Raw genomic sequence first — 20,448 nt, 5'->3', positions numbered from 1 at the left:
GAGGGGTGTGAACTGTTTATTAGAACCGAGAGGTTCCAGATCACCAGCCGCCCACAAACGCACACCGCTACCGTCACAACACATGACATGGACTGGCCGGCCTAACAGCTGGTCTCATCTGGACGAGATGCTGACACATCACTGAGAACAGGGAGAGCAGACTGCTCAAAGGCCAGCCAGGTCCACACGGCTCCACAGCACTTCCTCTGACCATCGGGCTACGTCCCTCTGACTTTACTCTGGTCTCTGCCTTAAAACCGTTTCCTAACATTTATGCTACCAATGTTATTTTCTTAATACAATGTGGATAAAGAAAAATGAGTAAAATGTCACTATTTGATGCTTTCTTACATGAACAAAGATTTGACAATCCCCGCCACCATCCCCCAAAGCCAGCACAAAAAGAGAGAATTGGAGGCTTCCTGGTGCTCAGCTCAAACCACCTGCACACACGCGACTCGAGGCAGCTGGGCGTGGCTCTCCCCTCCTCGGCCCCTCGGCCCCCGCGCCCTCTGGTCACTTGGCCTTCCTGTTGCCCTTCTGGGGCTCCTCGGCCACGCTCCTGGCTTCCTCCTCTGGGATGAACACGCTGACAGTGAAGTCGCTGATCTCCGAGCCATACTTGTTCTTCACGACCAGCCCGTACTTGCCCGAGTCGGACGTCCTGACCCCGTTGATGGTGAAGTAGGCCGTCTTGCCAGCCTCGAACTTCAGGTTGCAGTGCTCATCCGAGGCCAGGAACTTCTCGTTCTTCAGCCAGGAGACCTCCGGAGGCGGGTCGCCCCACACAATGCACGTGAGGTTAAGCGCCTGCAAAACAGGTGTTAGGAGAGGGGAGATGTATCAGCTGTAACATCCACCTTGAGGCATCCTTCTGGGGGGTCGGCCTGCCCAGATGGAGGACAAGTCTAAATTTGCCGGGCTGGGCTGTGTGCACCTGTACAAGTTACATTTCAAAATCACACTTGAGGCGGTTTCTCTGGGGCCTTGGTTTTCTGGCTTTGGAAACACTTATGATCAAAGCTCCAAGAAGGCATTTGCTTCCAGTTCCCATAAACACACCGAGGTCTTGTGGTCTAAGGTGGCATTTTGGACCCTGTCTCAGTAGAGACATCTCCTCATTGTCATCATCTCTACCTGCTCGCTTTTGCGTTTCGTTTGTGTCACCGAGCCCCGCAGCAGAAGCCCCACAGCTGCTTCAAAAATGTGACTCATTCTCACGTCCCGTCTTCCTCACTTTCTCTCTCCCCCCACCCACTCAAGCTGCTGCAGTTGCAAAGGTGCGCTGCCAAGATGCATTCCTCTTTCCTAATATTTTATTATATTACCATCTGTGCTGAAAACCTCTTACTGTAAAAGATCAATGTTTAGATCTATCAAATAATAGATTTCCTTTACTGAATTTTCCCCAGTAGTAACATTTGACAAAACTACAGCATAAAAGCACAACCAGGAGACTGATGCTGATATAATAGATTTCCCCTGTTTTCTTGTGCTTTTGTGTCTTTAGATCTATTTGGTTCTATCACTTGTCCACGTTTGTGTATCCACCACATCAGTCAGGATATAGAACATTTCCATTCCCACCATGATCCTTCCTGTGGTCCATTTATAACCACACGCACCTCCCCACTTCCAAGCTGGTTCCTAACTCCTGGCAACCACTAACCTATATCCATTTATCGATTATTATAACTTCCAAAGCATTATATAAATAGCATCATACAGGAGGTAACATTTCCAGAGTACCTTTTCCACTGAGCGTAATTCCTTGCAGATTAATCCAAGTTATTGCAGGTGTTAACAGCTTGTCCCTTTGGCTCAGAAGGGTGCCATGGTGTGCATATACCTGCAAGGGTCACTTGAGCTGTTTCCAGTTTGGGGCTATTATGAATAAAGCTGCTATGAACATTTGTGTGCATGTTTTTATGTGAGCATACGTTTTAATCTCTCTAAGATAAATATCCAGGAGTACAATTGCTGGATGGTATGGTAAATGTATATTTCATTACTTGAAGAGATTGCCAAACTGCTTTCCTGAGTAGCTGTATAATTTTGATCTATATTTCCAACAGCCATGTAGGAGTGATTCAGCCTCTCTGCAGCTTCACCAGCATTTGTTGTTGTCACTTTTATATTTTAGTAATTCTGATAGGTGTGTCATATTTCACTGTGGTTTTAATTTATATTTCCCTGATGACCAAAGATGATGAATTTACTTTACATTTTAAGTTCCAGTCTTTTTTAGAATTTTCCATCCTGAAGGAATTAATTTTTTTAATTAATTTATTATTTTACTGAAGGATAATTGCTTTACAGAATTTTGCTGTTTTCTATCAAACCTCAACATGAATCAGCCATAGGTATATGTAATTTTTAAAATTAATTTATTTTGGCTGCACTGGGTCTTTGCTGCTGAGAGTGGGCTTTCTCTGGTTGCTGCAAGCAGGGGCTACTCTCTACCTGTGGTGCATGGGCTTCTCATTGTTGTGGCTTCTCCTGTGGCAGAGCATGGGCTCTAGAGTGTGCAGGTTTCAGTAGTTGTGGTGCATGGATTTAGCTGCCCTGAAGCATGTCGAGTCTTCCTGGACCAGAGATTGAACCTGTGTCCCCTATAAGGCAGGTGGATTCTTAACCACTGGACCACTAGGGAAGTCCTAAATTCCATTCTTGTATTTTTTTCTTACTGAAGTCCAGAAGTTATAAGAAAAAGAGTAGGGCTCACCATATACATGGAAAAGAATATCCTTCTATCTGGAAGGGCCTTTTATGATCCCTTGTTGCCTCTTCCATAAGCATATCATTTAGAATTGGGTAGATAGCAAGAAATTTCTTTCCATGATTACTTAGCACTTCTTATTGAATTATTCTGCAAACACATTTCAGGAAGAAAAATATGAGTCAAACTATTGCCATTAAGAGAAACTATTGCCATTGGAGAAGGGAACATTGACCCACTCCAGCATTCTCTCCTGGAGAATCCCATGGACAGAGGAGCCTGGCAGGCTACAGTCCATGGGGTTGCAAAGAGTCAGACATAACCGAGTGATTAACACTTCCACTTTTCTCAGGGATGAAGAAAGTAAGTCCAGGTTACACATGACATTCACTGCTCTTCAGAGAGATTATTATGGAGCAAACAAATATCGGTTTAAAACCAAATGGAAATAAATCAGTTTTCCGCTATGATGGATCCTATAGAGATTCACGGAGCAGTACATTTCCCTTCAAAGATGAGGAATCCCATAGGTCACCCATTTTCCACTAGCATTAGAGGTCGCTTCTTTCGTCAATTATGTTTGTCGTATAGTTATGATTGAACATTTCGCTTCTCCTGATTTTAAAGAGACCTCACTTCTGGAAAGAGACTAAGAGGTCTACACATGCCCACATTAAACAAATGTACATCCTGATGCTTGGCCTACGAAACATCTTCCGATGAGTGGAAAACTGACTACACTTTGAACCTTGTATGTGACTATACTAAAGTCAGGCATGAGCAGCCATGGCATATGAGGAAGATGGTGGGAACCAAGTGTGGGGCACTGGAACCCCCTTCCAGTGTGGAAGAAGTGGGGACAGGAGTGCTCCAAACTTACCTTGCCCTCTTGGATGGTGACCACATCGGGGAGGCCACCCACCACCCGGGCGCGATCTGTAAGCACAGGCATTTCTGGTTAATCACTGAAACCACAAGCAGCAGCCATCACATGCACACACAGAACCACCCAGCAGAACTCATCGTCCTATTTAGTTTCTCTGTCCTTATAGTCATTGTATACCTGCTTTCACTATGCAAAATAAGAAAAGGATCCTGCAATTTCTGAACATTCATCTCCCTCACACACAGGTGCCTCTATCTGGACCTGAGATCACGTCATGATCCGCTCTGTGAGCCTGGTGACTGTTCTCAGCCTGGCCCTCTTGCAGCTCAGCGAGCTTGGCCAGAGGAGGCAGGGCAGAGCATGGCCTCTTCCATGGGCTCCCCTCTGACTCAAAAAGGCTGCATAAGTGGAGGCTGTGTGCCGGGAGATCTAGAGGCTGGAGAAGACATGGGCTTTCCTTGGGGCCTTCCCTACAGAGCATCCCCTTCTCGTTTCCGGGGAGTTCTTCAGATGTTCTGCAGGGCCCCTTTCTATGACTGAGGGGGTAGGAGGGGTGCTGAAATCCAGGGCTGACATCCCCACCCTCACCCCAAGCTTTGTGCTACAGGTGTGACAGCCTTGGTCCCAGGGAAGGACGCCTTTCTGTCATTCATTCAGCACTAGTGCAGTGGCACCACCCTCTCCTTTTCAGTCTGCTTTAGTGAATGAGTGACTCCACATCCTTATTTCTATTATATATTCCATTCTCCACTAAGTCAGGCTAAAGCTTTGAATGAGTGTTGACTGCCTTCTGCTGCTGACTTTGCACTTAATACCACCTGTGGGCCTGACCCACTGCCTGGCCCCTGTGCCTCTTACTGGATAGTGCTAGGTGAGTCATGTCACACGTGGACCTCAGTCTCCTCATTGGGGGTGGGGGGCTTGCATTAAACCTGTGGATATGAAGCTTGTCTACTCTGCTGCCTGGTGTCCACGGGATTCATCCTGACTTCACTGAAGATAGCTTGGCCCTCACCTATGTTATCAGGTCCACGTGGAAGATTTTGTTTGAATTAAGTGTTCTGTGCAATCATTTAAGAACAGGAATCTAGACAGGCTTTCAGGTCTCTTCCAGCTCTAAGATACTGTGGTCCAGAGACCTCAGGAAGGAGCTCATGGAGCAGAGGGAGGGTCAGGCTTCTCGTCCACAGCAGAGTTCAAGAGAGGTGAGAGACGGAAGCGATGACCAACCTGTGGTGTGATTTGCAGCCCAGAGATTTTTCATGTTGAGGCTGGGAGCCATCCTTACAGGAGATTTTTATAATAGATTTTTTCAGGTTTAGGCTGGGAGCCATTCTTACAGTATAACCTGAGACCTTTTCCAGACTGTCTTACTCAAGAGACTAAAGGACAACACAGGCAGAACACCTAAGGTTTTAAATATATACAGAGAAATGAAAAAAAAGGAAAAAGAAAAAAAAAAATGCTTTCACTCTCCTCCATCTGCAGTAATAATAGAAAAATAAAAGTTGTATTTTGAAGCCACACTAGGAATAAACTCGAAGGGGTTTACTTACTCTTCTCGGCGATGGCAGCTTGTCTGTGGTTGAGAGAAACGAACAAACATGCAAACAAAGAAGGGTTTTGTTTTAGTGTTACTGCCAAGTAGCCAACCCCGGTTGCATTTCTGTTTCTGCTGCTCAGCAAAGTGGCAGGAAGCGCTGCTCCGCCTGCATTTGCCCCAGTACAGGACCCTCTGCCCAGCTGATGCAGACAGGGAGGAGCGCAAGGATGCCCATGGGGGCATCGCTGGGAAAGGGGGGGACTTACTTCAATCTCTGGAATTCCGCAAAGGCCTCATCGTACGCTTGAAGAGAAAAAAGGAGAAGTTAGAATTTTCTCACCCAGAACTGGCCACACACAGGGGCCTATGAGAGCTTACAACATGAGCACAGTGTAATCAGTCCAGACCTGACGTGGTGGGCTTTGAAGGAGGCTGCACCCGAGCAGTCCCTATGACTCAAAGGCTTAACAAGAGAAGCAAATACTTTCTAGACAGAAAGCATGAAATAGTGGATTTTAGAAGATTTCAATTCAGTGAGAAGACTTCAACCCTCCGAACAGAAAAGCAAAGATCCGCTCAGCCAAAGACGGAATGGGATGAACCTCTGCTCGATGTTGTGTGGCAGCCTGGCTGGGTGGGAGGGGGCTTGGGGGGGAATGGATACATGCATCTGTATGCCTGAGTCCCTTCGCTCTCACCTGAAACTATCACAACATTGTTCATTGATCGGCTCTGTGCTAGTCACTCAGTTGTGTCCAGCTCCTTGTGACCCGTGGACTATAGCCCACCAGCCTCCTCTGTTCACGGAATTCTCCAGGCAGGAATACTGGAGTGGGTTGCCATTCCCTTCTCCTAGGGATCTTCCTGACCCAGGGATTGAAGCTGGGTCTCCGGCATTGCAGGCAAATTCTTTACCATCTGAGCCACCAGGGAAAGCCCCCAATACAAAATTAAAAGTTCCTTTTTTTTTTTCTTAAAGATGGAATGGGAAGAAAGATCTGTTTCAAATATGGATTGGTTTTCCGTTAAAAATCCTGAGCAACAGAAAAGCTTTCCTCTCATTAAATTATTCTGCACGTCACAGACAGTTAAACACCCTGTTCTGTGGTCCAGCCCATCCGTTTGCGGTAAATCACAGCGTGTGCCAGTGCTAGCCTGAAGCACTCTTTCTATGCTATGCAGGAGACGAAATAAAAGACACAGAGACAAAGAAATGAGAGTTCTAAAATAATTTTTTTTCTGAGCCTACAGAGTAAGGCACTTTGAAGATGTCAGGTGAAAATATAGCTTCATTTTTTAATCTCTCTCACCTGGTCTTTAAGCTCCCCTATGGTCTGGGAATCGTAACATTTTACGTCTAGAAAATGTGTACGTAAAACCGGTCTGCCCCCTTTTATAGATGGGAAAAATCAGCACAAAGCCAGGCTTACAGGCTCTGGAGGTGGACAGCTGGGCTAAACAGGTTACTTAGGGCTGCTCTTCTTGTTCACATCACACCAGAAGAAGACAGCAAGGCTGAGCTAGTGTGTTTCCTGCAGGGGATCATTCTGGTCAAACAACCTAAGGCCTCTTGTTTGAGGGGGATTTGAGAGTTGGGTAGTTAAACGAGCTTCAGTGGGCAGAGAATAAAAGCAAATTTAAATAAGTTTTGAGTGGGATGAACTGCGAGAGTAGCATTGACATACATATACTACCTAGTGTAAAATAGCTAGTGGGAACCTGCTATAAAGTACAGGGAGCCTCCAACCTTTTTTAAAAAGCCCACATCTTCCACAGCTGATGCTTTTGAATTGTGATGCTGGAGAAGACTCTTGAGAGACACTTGGACAGCAAGGAGATCAAACCAGTCAATCTTAAAGGAAAGCAACCCTGAATATTCACTGGAAGTACTGACGCTGAAGCTGAAGCTCCAATGCTTTGGCTACTTGATGCAAAGAGCTGACTCATTGGAAAAGACGCTGATGCTGGGAAAGATTGAGGGCAGTAGGAGGAGGAGAAGACAGAGAATGACATGATTGGATGGCATCACCGACTCAATGGACATGAGTTTGAGCAGACTCTGGGAGGTGGTGAAGGACAGGGAAGCCAGGCAGACTGCAGTCCATGGGGTTGCAAAGAGTTGGACATGACTTAGCAACTGAACAACAGCAACGGCAATCTCCACTGTGGGTTCTAACCTGCAGAGCATCCATTTACCTTGTCCAGAAAGGTCCACCATCTTCTGGTGTCCGGTTTTACCATCAAAGAGCTCCATCACGTACTTGCCCTTGTCGTTGGGGGTGGGCTCGTTGATTTGCAGCCAAATCTGTTCCCCGGTGACCCCACTCTTAACTCTGTCTGAGTACTTAATAGGAGTACCACTGTTTTGATCAAAAGAAAACCTTGTTATTGGTGACTTTCATCCAGAGCTTACCTTTACTTTGTCTTGTATTGAAGGTCTTATCATCAAGTTTTACAGGCTTTCAAAATAACATAAGATCCTCACATGCTCTTCTGCTTCAGAGAAATTATGGGCCCTGAATCACAGAACAAGGTTTCCAAGGCCTGGGGTGGTGGGGGTCTGGCCATCTGCACATTGACCTCCCAGTAGTGGTCTGGGACTCAGATTGCAGCACCAGTACTTCTCAGGGGTATTAATTATCTTTGTTTCTGCTTGGGTTTATTTGTAGGACTAAGGGACTCTTTAAACAGAAAAGACCAAACTCCACATATTATTACTACACGTCTCACGCAGATGGTCTATGGCTATAAATGGGGTTTTTACAGACTAGTTAAAAACAGATCTAAGGAGGTTCATCTGTGGCTGATATCTATTGACACACGTGGTTACAAAGCTATTTAAGACAAATGTAAATATGTGCTCAGTAGTCAGGCCAAGAATAAATGAGAAGCAGAGTTGCTGTCAAAATGAATGAGGCACCTACTCTGACCCTGGATGTGTGTCTCCCCCTATTCTGTAGCTGGTCATATGCAGACAGACCCGCACATCATCTTCTTTACAAGACAATAAAAGCAAATAGAGCCCTCGGATCTGACAGTCTAGAAACCCTATTGTTAAAGATGAAATAAGAGAAGAAAGGCGAAAGCAGTGTACTCTCAGGGGCCTCCCTGGTGCCTCAGACGGTAAAGAATAGCCTGCAATGCAAGAGATCCAGGTTCAATCCCTGAGTCAGGAAGATCCCCTGGGGAAGGGAGTGGCAGCCCATTCCAGTATTCTTGCCTACAGAATTCCATGGACAGAGGAGCCTGATGGGCTACAGTCCTTGGAATTGTAGAGTCGGACACAACTGAGCAATTAACACACACACACAATGTACTCTCAGTGATGTTAAACTCTATGAAAAGTTCATAAACATGTGAGGAAATAGAAAAAAATAAGTAGTAGCCGTAGATCTTCCTGACCCAGGGATCGAACCTGGATCTCCCTCCTGCATTGCAGGCAGATTCTTTACATCTGAGCCACAGGGGAAGACCAAGGAAAAATAAGGTAGTATACAAAACTACTTTTTACAGCAACAGTTATGCATGGAGAAAAGACTGGAAGTTTCCTCAAAATGTACATACTGTGGCTAGGAAAACCATGGGTGGTATCATTTTATAAACTCTTTCTAATTTTAGTATGATAGTAAATATATTTTCTAAAACAAACATATATTATGTTTGGGGTTGTAATAAATAAAATGAACTTTAAAAAATAAAAAACCAAAAATCTCCACCAGAAATTTCAGATTTCAAATAAATATTCATCATTTTTCTTATATATCACATTCTTTAAAAGACATTAAAATTAAAATGCCATAAAACATAGGGTAAAGGAACCCATCTGTACCCATAGACTTTAGCCTGAGCAATATATATGTATATGTCCTAGAGAGTTAGAAAGGCAGACAGTTCTCTGCTTTGCTGTGGTAAGTCTTGAGTTCTTTAATCTCTGGCTAACATGCATAATGGGCTTCCCCAAGGCACAATAATAAAGAATCCGCCTGTCAATGCAGGAGATGCAAGAGATATGGGCTTGATCCCTGGGTCTGTAAGATCCCCTGGAGAACAGAATGGCAACTGGCTCCAGTATTCTTGCCTGGAAAGTTCCATGGACAGAGGAACCTGGTGGAATACAGTCCACAGGATCGCATAATAGTACCTTACATTTGTAAAGCACGTCCCGGTTTTCAAAGTGTGATTAATTCTCTTATTGCGTCCATCAGTGTTGTGAGTTAGAACAGACATTACTGCTCCTATTTTATAGGAGGGAAACCTGAGTTTCAGAAAACTAGATGACTTGCCTAAGATCCAAGGGAAGAGAAGAGCAAAGTCAAGATCCAAACCCATTTTAAGGTTTTTTTGCATCACACTGCATGCTTACATAAACACAGGGAGAACAATCAGTCCTTGGTTCCTGAACCTTTTACAGTCACATGTCTGTGTGCACACAAAACACTCATGTAGCTGACATACCAAACAATGGATGAAGCTTATGCCTTACTAGTCTGACAGTAGTTTCCCTTAAAACCCCATGTTCTAATTTTGGGGAACATGTAATTCTATTAGAGATGATGTAAAGCCTTTTGATTGATGATTCAATTAATCTATCTTCTCTTATTCTTCAGACGAATATATTAGAATGCCCTAGGTGTCACAGAGGAATTTCCTAGAATTTGATCTATTTTACCTTATAATCACTTTCCTAAAATGTATTCTGTAAGAAATAGAACAAAGGAATGAAACTCCAGGCATTCAAAGTGGAATTTCACTTGTTTTCATTTTTTAAAAAGAATTCAGGAAATCAATAGTAATAACAGTAAACCTAACAAAATGCTGTTCTACGTAACAGTGAAGTCATGTTCAAGAAAACATAAATGAATGCTTCATGGGACCCGGTTCTGGTGAAATGTTCCATCTAAACCTTTAATGAAACTTGAATCCAGAGTAGTGCCGTGATGGAGGAGCTCTGGGGCCAGTCTCCCTGGGTTCAGCCCTTCACCTATCACAGAGTTGATGACCTCAGGCCAGTCACTTCCCAGAACCTAAGCTTCCTAGTCACTAAAGTGAGAAGTACCCATCTCACAGAGTTTGAATATTAAATGATTTCGTACCTCTAAAGGACTTGGAGCAGTGCCCAGCATACTATAAATGTCCACTGAGAAATGGACTATTCTTGCCAAATTAGTAAACAAGGAAGTCACGCCATGAGTGATCACAACCCTTCAAATATGAATTTCTGAGCCAGGAGGGCACCCAGGAAGGAGAACAATAACTGGGATCAATACCATGAGGCTGCAACCACTCCCTACAGGTAAGCACTGAGGGACTCAGGATGTGAAAAATGCAAGATACTGCCCCCAGATAGCTGAGATACATATGAAAGGAATGATTTCAGTGAGCCCAGACTCTTGCATCTTCCCATATTGAGAAAAGCGCTAAATTCCTTAACTTGAGATATCTGGTTTTCTTAAATTTACAAAAACACTTTTGATGTTCAGACTACTTTCCCTTTGTTGCAGACATCTATGAACCTGACTCCTCCCCTCGCCTCTTCAGAACAGTTCTCTCAGGGCTACTTGAGAAGCTGCCTCCCGGGCTTAAGTCCTAAAAATCTGCACCAAAGAAAATATAACTCTCAACTTGTAGGTTGTGACTATTTTTTAAGTCAACGTCACTGAAGGGAAGATATAAGTAAACACTGTTGTTTTACTCCTCCCAGGGACCCACAGTGACCTTCCGCTAGGTGGGGCGCACAAGGTCTTTGGGAATGAGTGTCCACTGCACCCCAAGAGTGGATGAAGGTGGGTGTGCCTCACTGGTTTCTGTGGCAGCCTGCTGGCCTCTCTCAGCTCAGGAAATTTCAGTGAAGTGCAGAGTGGTGTAATGGTGTAAATGGGAGGCCTGGTTTAACTAAGAAACCTACTTCAGGCTTTGGAATCCCCAAGGAGAACTTGAATGAAATCCCTCCAAATTGTACAAAGGAAGCCTGGGATTAGAATGGATCTTCAGGCTCAATCTAGTTCAAATACACATTCCCAAAGTCATCGTGAGATCTCCAAAGCCTTCTGAGGAAACACGATAATGCCCCACTATGCCAACTGCTACAATGACAATGATGATAAAATTGGGCACCGCTTTGGATCAGGCTTCTGGGGTCAATGAGCTTTAAGTCACGCAACAGGAAGTTTGGTGCAGGCTGCTGCAGTTTTGTCCAGAGCACAGCATGGGTTAGGTGTGTTTGGAAAGACCAGATAAGAATCTGGCAAAGCGTGATTGTGTGGAGGTGAAGGTAATGTTATAGAGGCGTATACAAATTGTGATTTGAGAAGGGGGTGACAGAGGATGAGATGGTTGGATGGCATCACCGACTCAATTACCTGCCTGAGTTTGAACAAACTCTGGGAGATAGTGGAAGACAGAGGAACCTGGCGTGCTGCACTCCACGGGGTTGCAAAGAGTCAGACACAACTGAGCGACTGAACAACAACAGGTCATGGAGACAGATTTCCAAGCCATGACTGGCCTCACCACATCCATGCTAAGGGACGATGCTAACCTCACACTGAAGGGATGGCCTGGATGTTTCTGTCCTACACTTCTCAACATCAGACCTGAGAAGTAAGAAGACTCCTTACCTGAGTGCAACAGAGGGCTGTTGTTTTCCCTAGTCCTTCCTCCAAGTGGAGTAAGGACTTCCACACAGCACTTGGGTTTTTATTCACTTACTTGTGGGACCAGTTAACTTTCAGATCATCCACGTAGTAAGTAACAAAAGAGTATATCCGGATGCCCTCAGCTGTGCTCTGGATCTTCAGATCTGTCGCAGACAAAGCTGCAAGAAGAAAACACGTATTTCACACACCTGTAAGCCCATTCCAGGCTTCCCAGGTGGCTTAGTGGTAAAGAATTCTCCTGCCAATACAGGAGACACAGGTTCGATCCCTGGGTCAGGGAGATCCCCTGGAGAAGGAAATGGCAACCCACTCCAGTATTCTTGCCTGGAGAAGTCCATGGACGGAGGAGCCTGAGGTGCTACAGTCCATGGGGTCACAAAGAATCAGACACAACTGAACAAAACCAAGCCCACCCCAGAGAATAAGGAAGTATTGCCTTGTGAGAACTTACCTATTGTTTTACATACTTCAGTCATTAGTTCTTTAAAGGCTGTGGAAAGAGATTCATAAAGTTTTAGCATAAAAATGCTCAATGTCAAGTTCAATCTCACACAATTAGTCACATACACTTTCAAAAGCATCCTGTCACAAGATGGACTTATTGACCAATTGGTAATACATGCTCTTTGGTCAAAGAACTCAATTGTTATCAAGTTTTAAAAGATCTCTGCTCCGATTTTGATGTTTTTATTCCCTCAAATTCTTTGTAAACTGTCACCATGTTTACATTCTAGAGAAAGAGCCACAGTGAGATTTCCAGGAATGTTTTTTGCCTTAGAATTCCCTTCTCCCTAAGTACCAGGAAGGCTTCGTTTACATTAGAGGAAGTTTTCTTATCTGTGGCATCTACTCACGGTGAATTAACCATCTAAATTCCCTGATATTTCTCAGACTAATTAATGCTTATTGCCAATAAACAAAAAGCACATTTAGTCCTGCCTCCACCAAGAGTAGGAAGGTAAAATTGAAGTCAGACTTCTGCTGTTCGTCAGCAATGTTGTTAAAGATCTTGCTCGGGAACAAAATTGGAAATGTGGGCATCCCATGTAGGTTTTCTTTATCATGATATAATTGTCATTAGAGGTCTTGGGAAAATGGAAATTGTTTTCTTGCTCTGCTACTAACTGAGAGGCTTTGCGTTTATATGTATAACCTTTCTTGCCACCTTTTAAATAGTGGACTATTTTGAGACACGCTATTCATGGTAGTATTTGATCCTGGAACATTCTTCATAGATTTGAAACAAAAATGATGAAATATTTGAAACAGACATATTTGAAACAGATATTGAAAACAGACCTCTGGTGGATTGTTGACTATACATTCTCTGAGGATCAAAACTACATTTCTGACTTTCAAGGAAGACTAAAAGTGAAGTTTTTGTTTTTTAATAAAATTTGCTCTGTTGTAATGGCAATAAAAACAAAACCTATGGACAAAAGATGAGCATGGCTTGAATCACCCAGTTCAGTCTCACTTAGAATTCTGGTCATTTGTGTATGGAACACACAGAATGGACCCCGGTGGACTGACCTTCATCCAGAAGCTTCAATCTGCTCTTATCTTTTCCTCTGTCATCTTTCAGGACAACTTCATAAATCCCAGCATCTTTCTTGGAAAACTAAGGGAAGAAGAGATACACCACACTGCAGCTTATTGTAGCCTCAGGATATGGCATTTGCATTTTTCAGGACCCATGATTTATAGAACTGCCATCGAAACACATTGAACAAGCATCCAGCCGTGTGAGCAATGACCAGTTTGCAGAGGGACTATCCATCAAAACCGGGCTAGCCAGCAGCCCGGAGTTTTCACCCTCTAAGGTGACAATTGACTTGAGGCTTAAAGTCCTCGTCCTTTGCTCTGCCTTCATTTTAAAAACTAATGAGCACATGTATTTGAAAGGTAGCTTCTTTTAGACACAAAGTAGATAAAAATCTGTACTGAAATAAATACTATGTCTGATTGTCTCTCTATCTTTAGGGAACCAGTTGAGGCTGAAGAGCAAACAAAGAACAGACCACTTAACTGCCCTGTCACTCACCCATCTATGAGAAAAACTAGCTCAGAGAGGCAAGAGTTGCGGCGTCCTGCCAACACTGTTTGGATGTCTGACAAACCCTCACTTATCACAAAGTGAGAGGAACTTTGTGTCTTTACCGCTTACTTTTTGGGTGACGTCAGGGTAAGGATCCAGGCCGGGGGCAAAGGAACACATAATCTAGCCTCTGTATTTTGGAAGAACGTGGGGTACAGAAGTAATATGCTGCATTTTATATTTATAGTCACCTACCTCTGTTATAAGGAGGGTACATATGCCGTCCTTAAAGTCATGCTTTTCATCCACTGAAATCTCCCTGTCATCTTTGTACCATATAATACTAGTCTCTTTCTTAATATTCGCCACCTAGGAGAAAAATAGTAGTTATGCTTCTCAAGATAAAGGAATGCTATTCTTATGAAAGTAAATAATTCTTAATGTAGCATTGGATATAAGAAAAAGTAGAAATTTCAAGAGAAATCAACTGATGAGAGTTGTTTTAACTGTCAGAGTTTAGAATAAAATGGATACAAAAGAATAAACCTAAATCAATAGTATCTTTATTTCCAGCAGGAAAAAAAAATAGACTTTAAAATCATCTCATGGACAAGAAAGCATAGAAACATACAAACTAACATACAGACTTAAGTAAAATATAAAAATTTGAAATCCAAAGGAAGACAAATCCCATTAGATTAAAATAATAGTCTGTGTCACAAAAACAAATGACTTTATCAAAGTATCAGAATGTGGAAGCCCCAATCTATAGCTAACTACTTTTGTAAGATAAATGAACCTTTGCAAATAAATGCGAAGGGGAAATATGGTTAGGAAATCTTTTAAATTAGATATTTTCCAATTTTACTGAGATATAATTCATATAATATGGAATACGTCTAGTGTATACAACATAATGATTTGATAGATGTATTTTTGCAAAATGATTACTGCAGTAAGTTTAGTTAGCATCCATCAAGTATGGCTTAATAAATTAGTCACTTAGCAATTTTTAGGAAATTCATTTAAATCCTTTATCCATACATCATTTCACAAATTTCAGATGGGCTAAACGACTTCATCTGCTTAAAGGGATCTTAAGCTTTATCTATAATGTTAGAACCTTTTATGACGGAGAGTAGATTCATGTATATCTTGTATAATTAAGATTGTATGGGAAAAAAAAGATTGTATGAAAAGGTAAAGACCTCATACAAATCAAGAAAACAATTTCAGGGACTTTCCTGGTGGTCCAATGATTAAGAACCTGTGTTCCAATACAGGGGATGCAGGTTTGATCCCTGGTTCGGGAACGTGCTGCAAAGTGTGGGGCAGCAGGTGTTGGGGGAGGGTTAGTGAGGGATGAGCAGGCAGTGCACAAGGCTTTTTGGGGGCAGTGAAAATACTCCGTATGATACACTAATGATGGATACAGGTTTTTATACATTTGTGCACACTCACAGAGTGAACCAGAGTGTAAACTATGGACTTTGGGTGATGATGTGTCCATGTGGGTCCATCAGTTGTAACACTTGTACCATTTTGGTGAGCATGTTGATAATGAAGAAGGCTATGCACATACAGGGACAGGGGTAAGTGGGAAATCTGTATACCTTTCCCCTCAATTGTGCCCTGAACCTAAAACTGCTTTTTTTCTTTAAAAAAAAAGTCTTAATAAAAAAAAGTCTTTTTATTAACTAGGGCATGTGTGATGAATTAAAACAATCATCTTGACTTTCCATATTTTTATATTATTTTATTTTAAATATTTCTTACCAACCAACGATTACAGTAACATTCAACAGTAAGGGCATGTCACTTATCATTTTGGTGCAAATGATAAGAGATAAGATGAGATAAGAATGGAGGAGATAAGAAATTGATTTTCCTTTTCTTCTCACATTCTATTTTATCTTTATTTTCTTTGTACCAAATTATTAAAAATTTATCTACTTCTTACCTTGCATTTTAATAGTACATTACATTCACCAGTCACTTCCCAGCTCAAATACTCAGCGAAATGTGGACCTATAAAATTTTAATGACATCAGTAAGCAGCAGTTAATCATGAATGCAAAAATCCAAACTCATTCTTAAATTCTAAGTTGATTTATGTTTAAAGTGAAATTTTTGAAATTAAAAATTTAGTTTTAAAATATTTTAAAATGTGTAATAAAATGTGTAAATTTTAATCATTTGTAATGATAAATATTTTCAATTATTTTTATTTATCAGGGCATTATTAACAAAGCAATAATATTCATTTTAGTTTGTTATGGAAATAACCTTAGAATATTTTGTTCAAGAAATTGAAGCTTTTCTCTTTATTCACTGCCTACTTTTACCTTGTTTCCTGATCCATTCTTGACGCTGGAATTCAGCTTCTTTCTGGAGCTTTTTATAAACTGAAAATCGAAAAACAAATATGAAATAGAGTTGGGCAGTATAAATGTACATGCCAGTCACTGTGCTAAGTTATTTACTTTCATTATTATAACACTCACATCAGCCCACCCTATTTGTTTTCATTATTCATAGATGAAGAAAAAGGCTTAGGAAGGCTAAGAAACTTGTTCAAGGTCATGAAGTCAGGAAACAGTGAAATAGCTTTGTCTATTGCAAATGTAGAGACCTGGCCAGCGTTTCCATTGCTTTATTAAATACTACATTTTAAATCTTGGTGATTTCCACACTGGCTAATAAGAGCTGCCATACAACCGAGTTGTAATGGATGATTAACTGATTTGACATGCTCTGCTCATGCATATTTTTCTTCTTCATTTAAGTAATTAAAAGCAGGTACACATTACAAGAGAGTTTCATAGTTTCTGAGACATAATGCAGTCTGGGTTGTATTGTAGTACCCTTCACTGGAGAATTTTAGCAATAACTACTTGCTTATATATGAGATAATTTAAGTGCAGTCTTGCCTGTGGGCCAGTGATAACTTTGGTGTCCTTTTAAATGAACTTTCTTCTAGGAAATAAAGTACTATGGGAAGTATTAGCTGTAAATTGCACTTCGAACACTGGAATCCAATCAAGAAATAATTCCTGCTTCTCCCGCATGACTACTTTCCTGTGGTGGGGTATTTACATTGAAGGAAGTAGCAAAGGTTCTCAGATAATATTTCATAGAACTCTCACCATCTCCAATGAGAACAAGGGTAGAATGGCCAGTTGCTCTTCCATCTTGAACCTGGAAGGTGTATGTGCCTTCATCCTCATCCTGTAGTTTTTCCATAAACATTTCAATTATACCAGTGTTTCGGTCAATATGCATCTTATATTTCTTCAGTGTGAAAAGGAAAAGAGGGGAAATATGTGAGATGGGATGATAATAAGCCATGTAAAATAAACACTCAAACTCCAAATTATCATAATCTAATAAAATTCCTTGTTAACACTTTTTTAATGAGCAAAGTTTCAAAAAAACTGTATCCAGAAAAATAAAAATATGTGGAATCGGTGACCTTGACCAGAATTGATTATTAAAAGTCTGACATTTACTTTTTTAAATACTAAAGTTTCATTACCCCAAATCACAAAATGTTATCAAAAAGTTGTTTTTAGATTCCCATTTTACTTGGGTAAGTAATATGATATAATCAATCTATATTTCCTTTCACATTTCCCACTTGTGAAATGATTTAAACCCCCCACCCCACGTTCAGTGGTTTTTATTACAACTTATCTGCATTCTAATAGGGCTTTCCCAGCCCTATTAGACATCTTATAACAATATGTTTAAAAATCTAAAAAGTATAAAACCCACCGGCCCTTCAAAAATCTCCTTGTCATTAAATATGTAGTTGACTTTGGCATTGGCAGACAGCTTTTCAGCCTGCATCCAGAACCGGACCTGGCCTTTCTCCAAAATTTCCACTGCCAATTCTGATTTAACTGGGACCGCTGTGAAAAATAAAATAAGAGTAGTAATTATATTGATGACCAATTATATTGTATAGATTTTTTCAACAAGTGGAAAACAATAGAAGTAGTGGCATACCACCTTGTTCTTGTGAAGCGGAGGTAGTGAGAGCACTGTAGGAAAACTTGCTATGAAGGGACAGTAGAACTGGGTTCTCATCCTGACTATCATAGATGTTGTAACTAAAAATGAGGGAGATGACCTTACCTCCCAGGGTCATTCAGCTAACCTTTGTGAATTTCTACGGTTAGCTTTCATTACAATTCAGTTCAATTCAGTTCAGTTGCTCAGTCGGGTCCAACTCTTTGCAACCCCATGGACTGCAGCACACCAGGCCTCCCTGTCCATCACCAACTCCCAGAGTTTACTCAAACTCTTGTCTATTGAGTCGGTGATGCCATCCAACCATCTCATCCTCTGTTGTCCCCTTCTCCTCCTGCCTTCAATCTTTCTCAGAATCAGGGTCTTTTCCAATGAGTCAATTCTTCACATGAGGTGGCCAAAGTATTGAAGTTTCAGCTTCAGCATCAGTCCTTCCAATGAACATTCAGGACTGATTTCCTTTAGGATTGAGTGGTTTGATCCCCTTGCTGTCCAAGGGACTCTCAAGAGTCTTCTCCAACACCACAGTTCAAAGGCATCAATTCTTTGGCACTCAGCTTTCTTTATAGTCCAACTCACACATCCATACATGACTACTGGTAAAACCATAGCTTTGACTAGACAGATCTTTGTTGGCAAAGTAATATCTCTGCTTTTTAATATGCTTTCTAGGTTGGCCATAACTTTTCTTTCAAGGAGCAACTGTCTTTTAATTTCATGGCTGTAGTCACCATCTGCAGTGATTTTGGAGACCCAGAAAAAAAAGTCTGTCACTCTTTCCACTGTTTCCCCATCTATTTGCCATGAAGTGATGGGACCAGATGCCATGATCTTAGTTTTCTGAATGTTGAGTTTTAAGCCAATTTTTTCATTCTCCTCTTTCACTTTCATCAAGAGGCTCTTTAGTTCTTCTTTGATTTCTGCCATAAGGGTGGTGTCATCTGCATATCTGAGGTTATTGATATTTCTCCCACAATCTTGATTCCAGCTTGTGCTTCATCCAGCCCAGCGTTTCTCATGATATCCTCTGCATATAAGTTAAATAAGCAGGATGATCATATACAGCCTTGACGTACTCCTTTCCTGATTTGGAACCATTCTGTTGTTCCATGTCCAGTTCTAATTGTTGCTTCCTGACCTGCATACAGATTTCTCAAGAGGCAGGTCAGGTGGTCTGGTATTCCCATCTCTTTCAGAATTTTCCCTAGTTTGTTGTGATTCTCACAGTCAAAGGCTTTGGCATAGTCAATAAAGCAGAAATAGATATTTTTCTGGAACTCTCTTGCTTTTTCGATGATCCAACGGATGTTGGCAATTTGATCTCTGGTTCCTCTGCCTTTTCTAAATCCAGCTTGAACATCTAGAAGTTCACAGTTCATGTATTGCTGAAGCCTGGCTTGGAGAATTTTAAGCATTACTTTACTAGTGTGTGAAATGAATGCAATTGTGTGGTAGTTTGAGCATTCTTTGGCATTGCCTTTCTTTGGGATTGGAATGAAAACTGAACTCTTCCAGTCCTGTGGCCACTGCTGAGTTTTCCAAATGTGCTGACATATTGAGTGCAGTACTTTCACAGCATCATCTTTTAGGAAATAGCTCAACTGGAATTCCATCACCTCCACTAATAGTGATGCTTCCTAAGACCCACTTGACTTTGCATTCCAGGATGTCTGGCTTTAGGTGAATGATCATACCATTGTGATTATCTGGTATGGTGAGGATTATTTAGGGATAATAACAGTGTGATGAAGAGTCCAGAGCTGTTCCCTGTAGGGCAAGATCAGCTGCTAATGAATTGTGATGGGAGATAGTTCATTTCCCATCTCTGGGCCTCACCTGACTCCTCTGTAAATGGATGGAATTGAACCAAATGTCCTCATTGGCCAAGATATTTTCCTGCTACAACATGCAATGATTTAATTACAGTTTATAATTATAATTATATATACTTTCCTCAAAATATTTGGAAAAGAGTTAAATTTTATTTTTTCAACAAAGTAACTCAATTTGGAGGTTCTTTAAGCTGTTTGAGAAATGAATCTTAAGAATTTATTTTGCTGCATATGTAAGATGAACTAGCTTATCATTTAAAGTCTATCCATCCCAGTGGTATACCAGTTCATTTAAGTTCTTAGATTAAGCAAAATTTTTCAGATGCAAATAAGCAAGTCACGATCAAGAAGCTATATTAAAATACAGTATACTTTACTTCACATAGAAAGTAAGGAACTATAAAATAGTTTATTTCACATAGAAAGTAAAGAACTATAAAATATTTCTGATTTACACCTGTATATCTTAAGCCATTTGAACATGACTGAAATTTTTAAAAAGTTGGCTGACATCTCCCAAAATCAGCTTCTGAATTTCCTGTAACTTGAAAATGTTCTCTACAAAGACTTCTCCAGCCAAAAGATCTACATCAGAGGTGATTCCTGGACATGCTTTGTGGAAAAGGATGGTTGTTTCTCAAAGTTTTGTAGTCCTTCACTTTTATTAGGGAAAACCATCCTTTGCTTTCTCTCAACTATTCTTAAACATATCTCAAAATTTAAAGATACATTTAAAATCTTA

At 41.3% G+C, this 20,448-nt stretch overlaps 1 protein-coding gene across 2 annotated transcripts in view; it reads right to left on the bottom strand.

Moving 5' to 3' along the window:
* Positions 1-20,448, bottom strand: part of MYOM1 (myomesin 1) — a 117,838-nt gene continuing 97,390 nt past the window's right edge. For both annotated transcript variants that reach the window (XM_070452703.1, XM_020908315.2), the window contains 13 exons: positions 17,617-17,753; positions 16,989-17,133; positions 16,188-16,247; positions 15,803-15,870; positions 14,098-14,211; positions 13,338-13,425; positions 12,256-12,294; positions 11,857-11,962; positions 7,345-7,508; positions 5,415-5,451; positions 5,162-5,184; positions 3,600-3,655; positions 1-810 (listed from right to left, as the gene is read on the bottom strand). In XM_070452703.1, coding sequence (XP_070308804.1) covers positions 517-810; positions 3,600-3,655; positions 5,162-5,184; positions 5,415-5,451; positions 7,345-7,508; positions 11,857-11,962; positions 12,256-12,294; positions 13,338-13,425; positions 14,098-14,211; positions 15,803-15,870; positions 16,188-16,247; positions 16,989-17,133; positions 17,617-17,753 — 1,331 coding nt within the window. In that variant the 3' untranslated portion in view covers positions 1-516. The remainder of the gene's footprint in view (positions 811-3,599; positions 3,656-5,161; positions 5,185-5,414; positions 5,452-7,344; positions 7,509-11,856; positions 11,963-12,255; positions 12,295-13,337; positions 13,426-14,097; positions 14,212-15,802; positions 15,871-16,187; positions 16,248-16,988; positions 17,134-17,616; positions 17,754-20,448) is intronic.

This window comes from Odocoileus virginianus, chromosome 22, assembly GCF_023699985.2.
Source record: "Odocoileus virginianus isolate 20LAN1187 ecotype Illinois chromosome 22, Ovbor_1.2, whole genome shotgun sequence".
NCBI lineage: Eukaryota > Metazoa > Chordata > Mammalia > Artiodactyla > Cervidae > Odocoileus > Odocoileus virginianus.
This window is presented reverse-complemented; position numbering and strand designations above follow the sequence as displayed.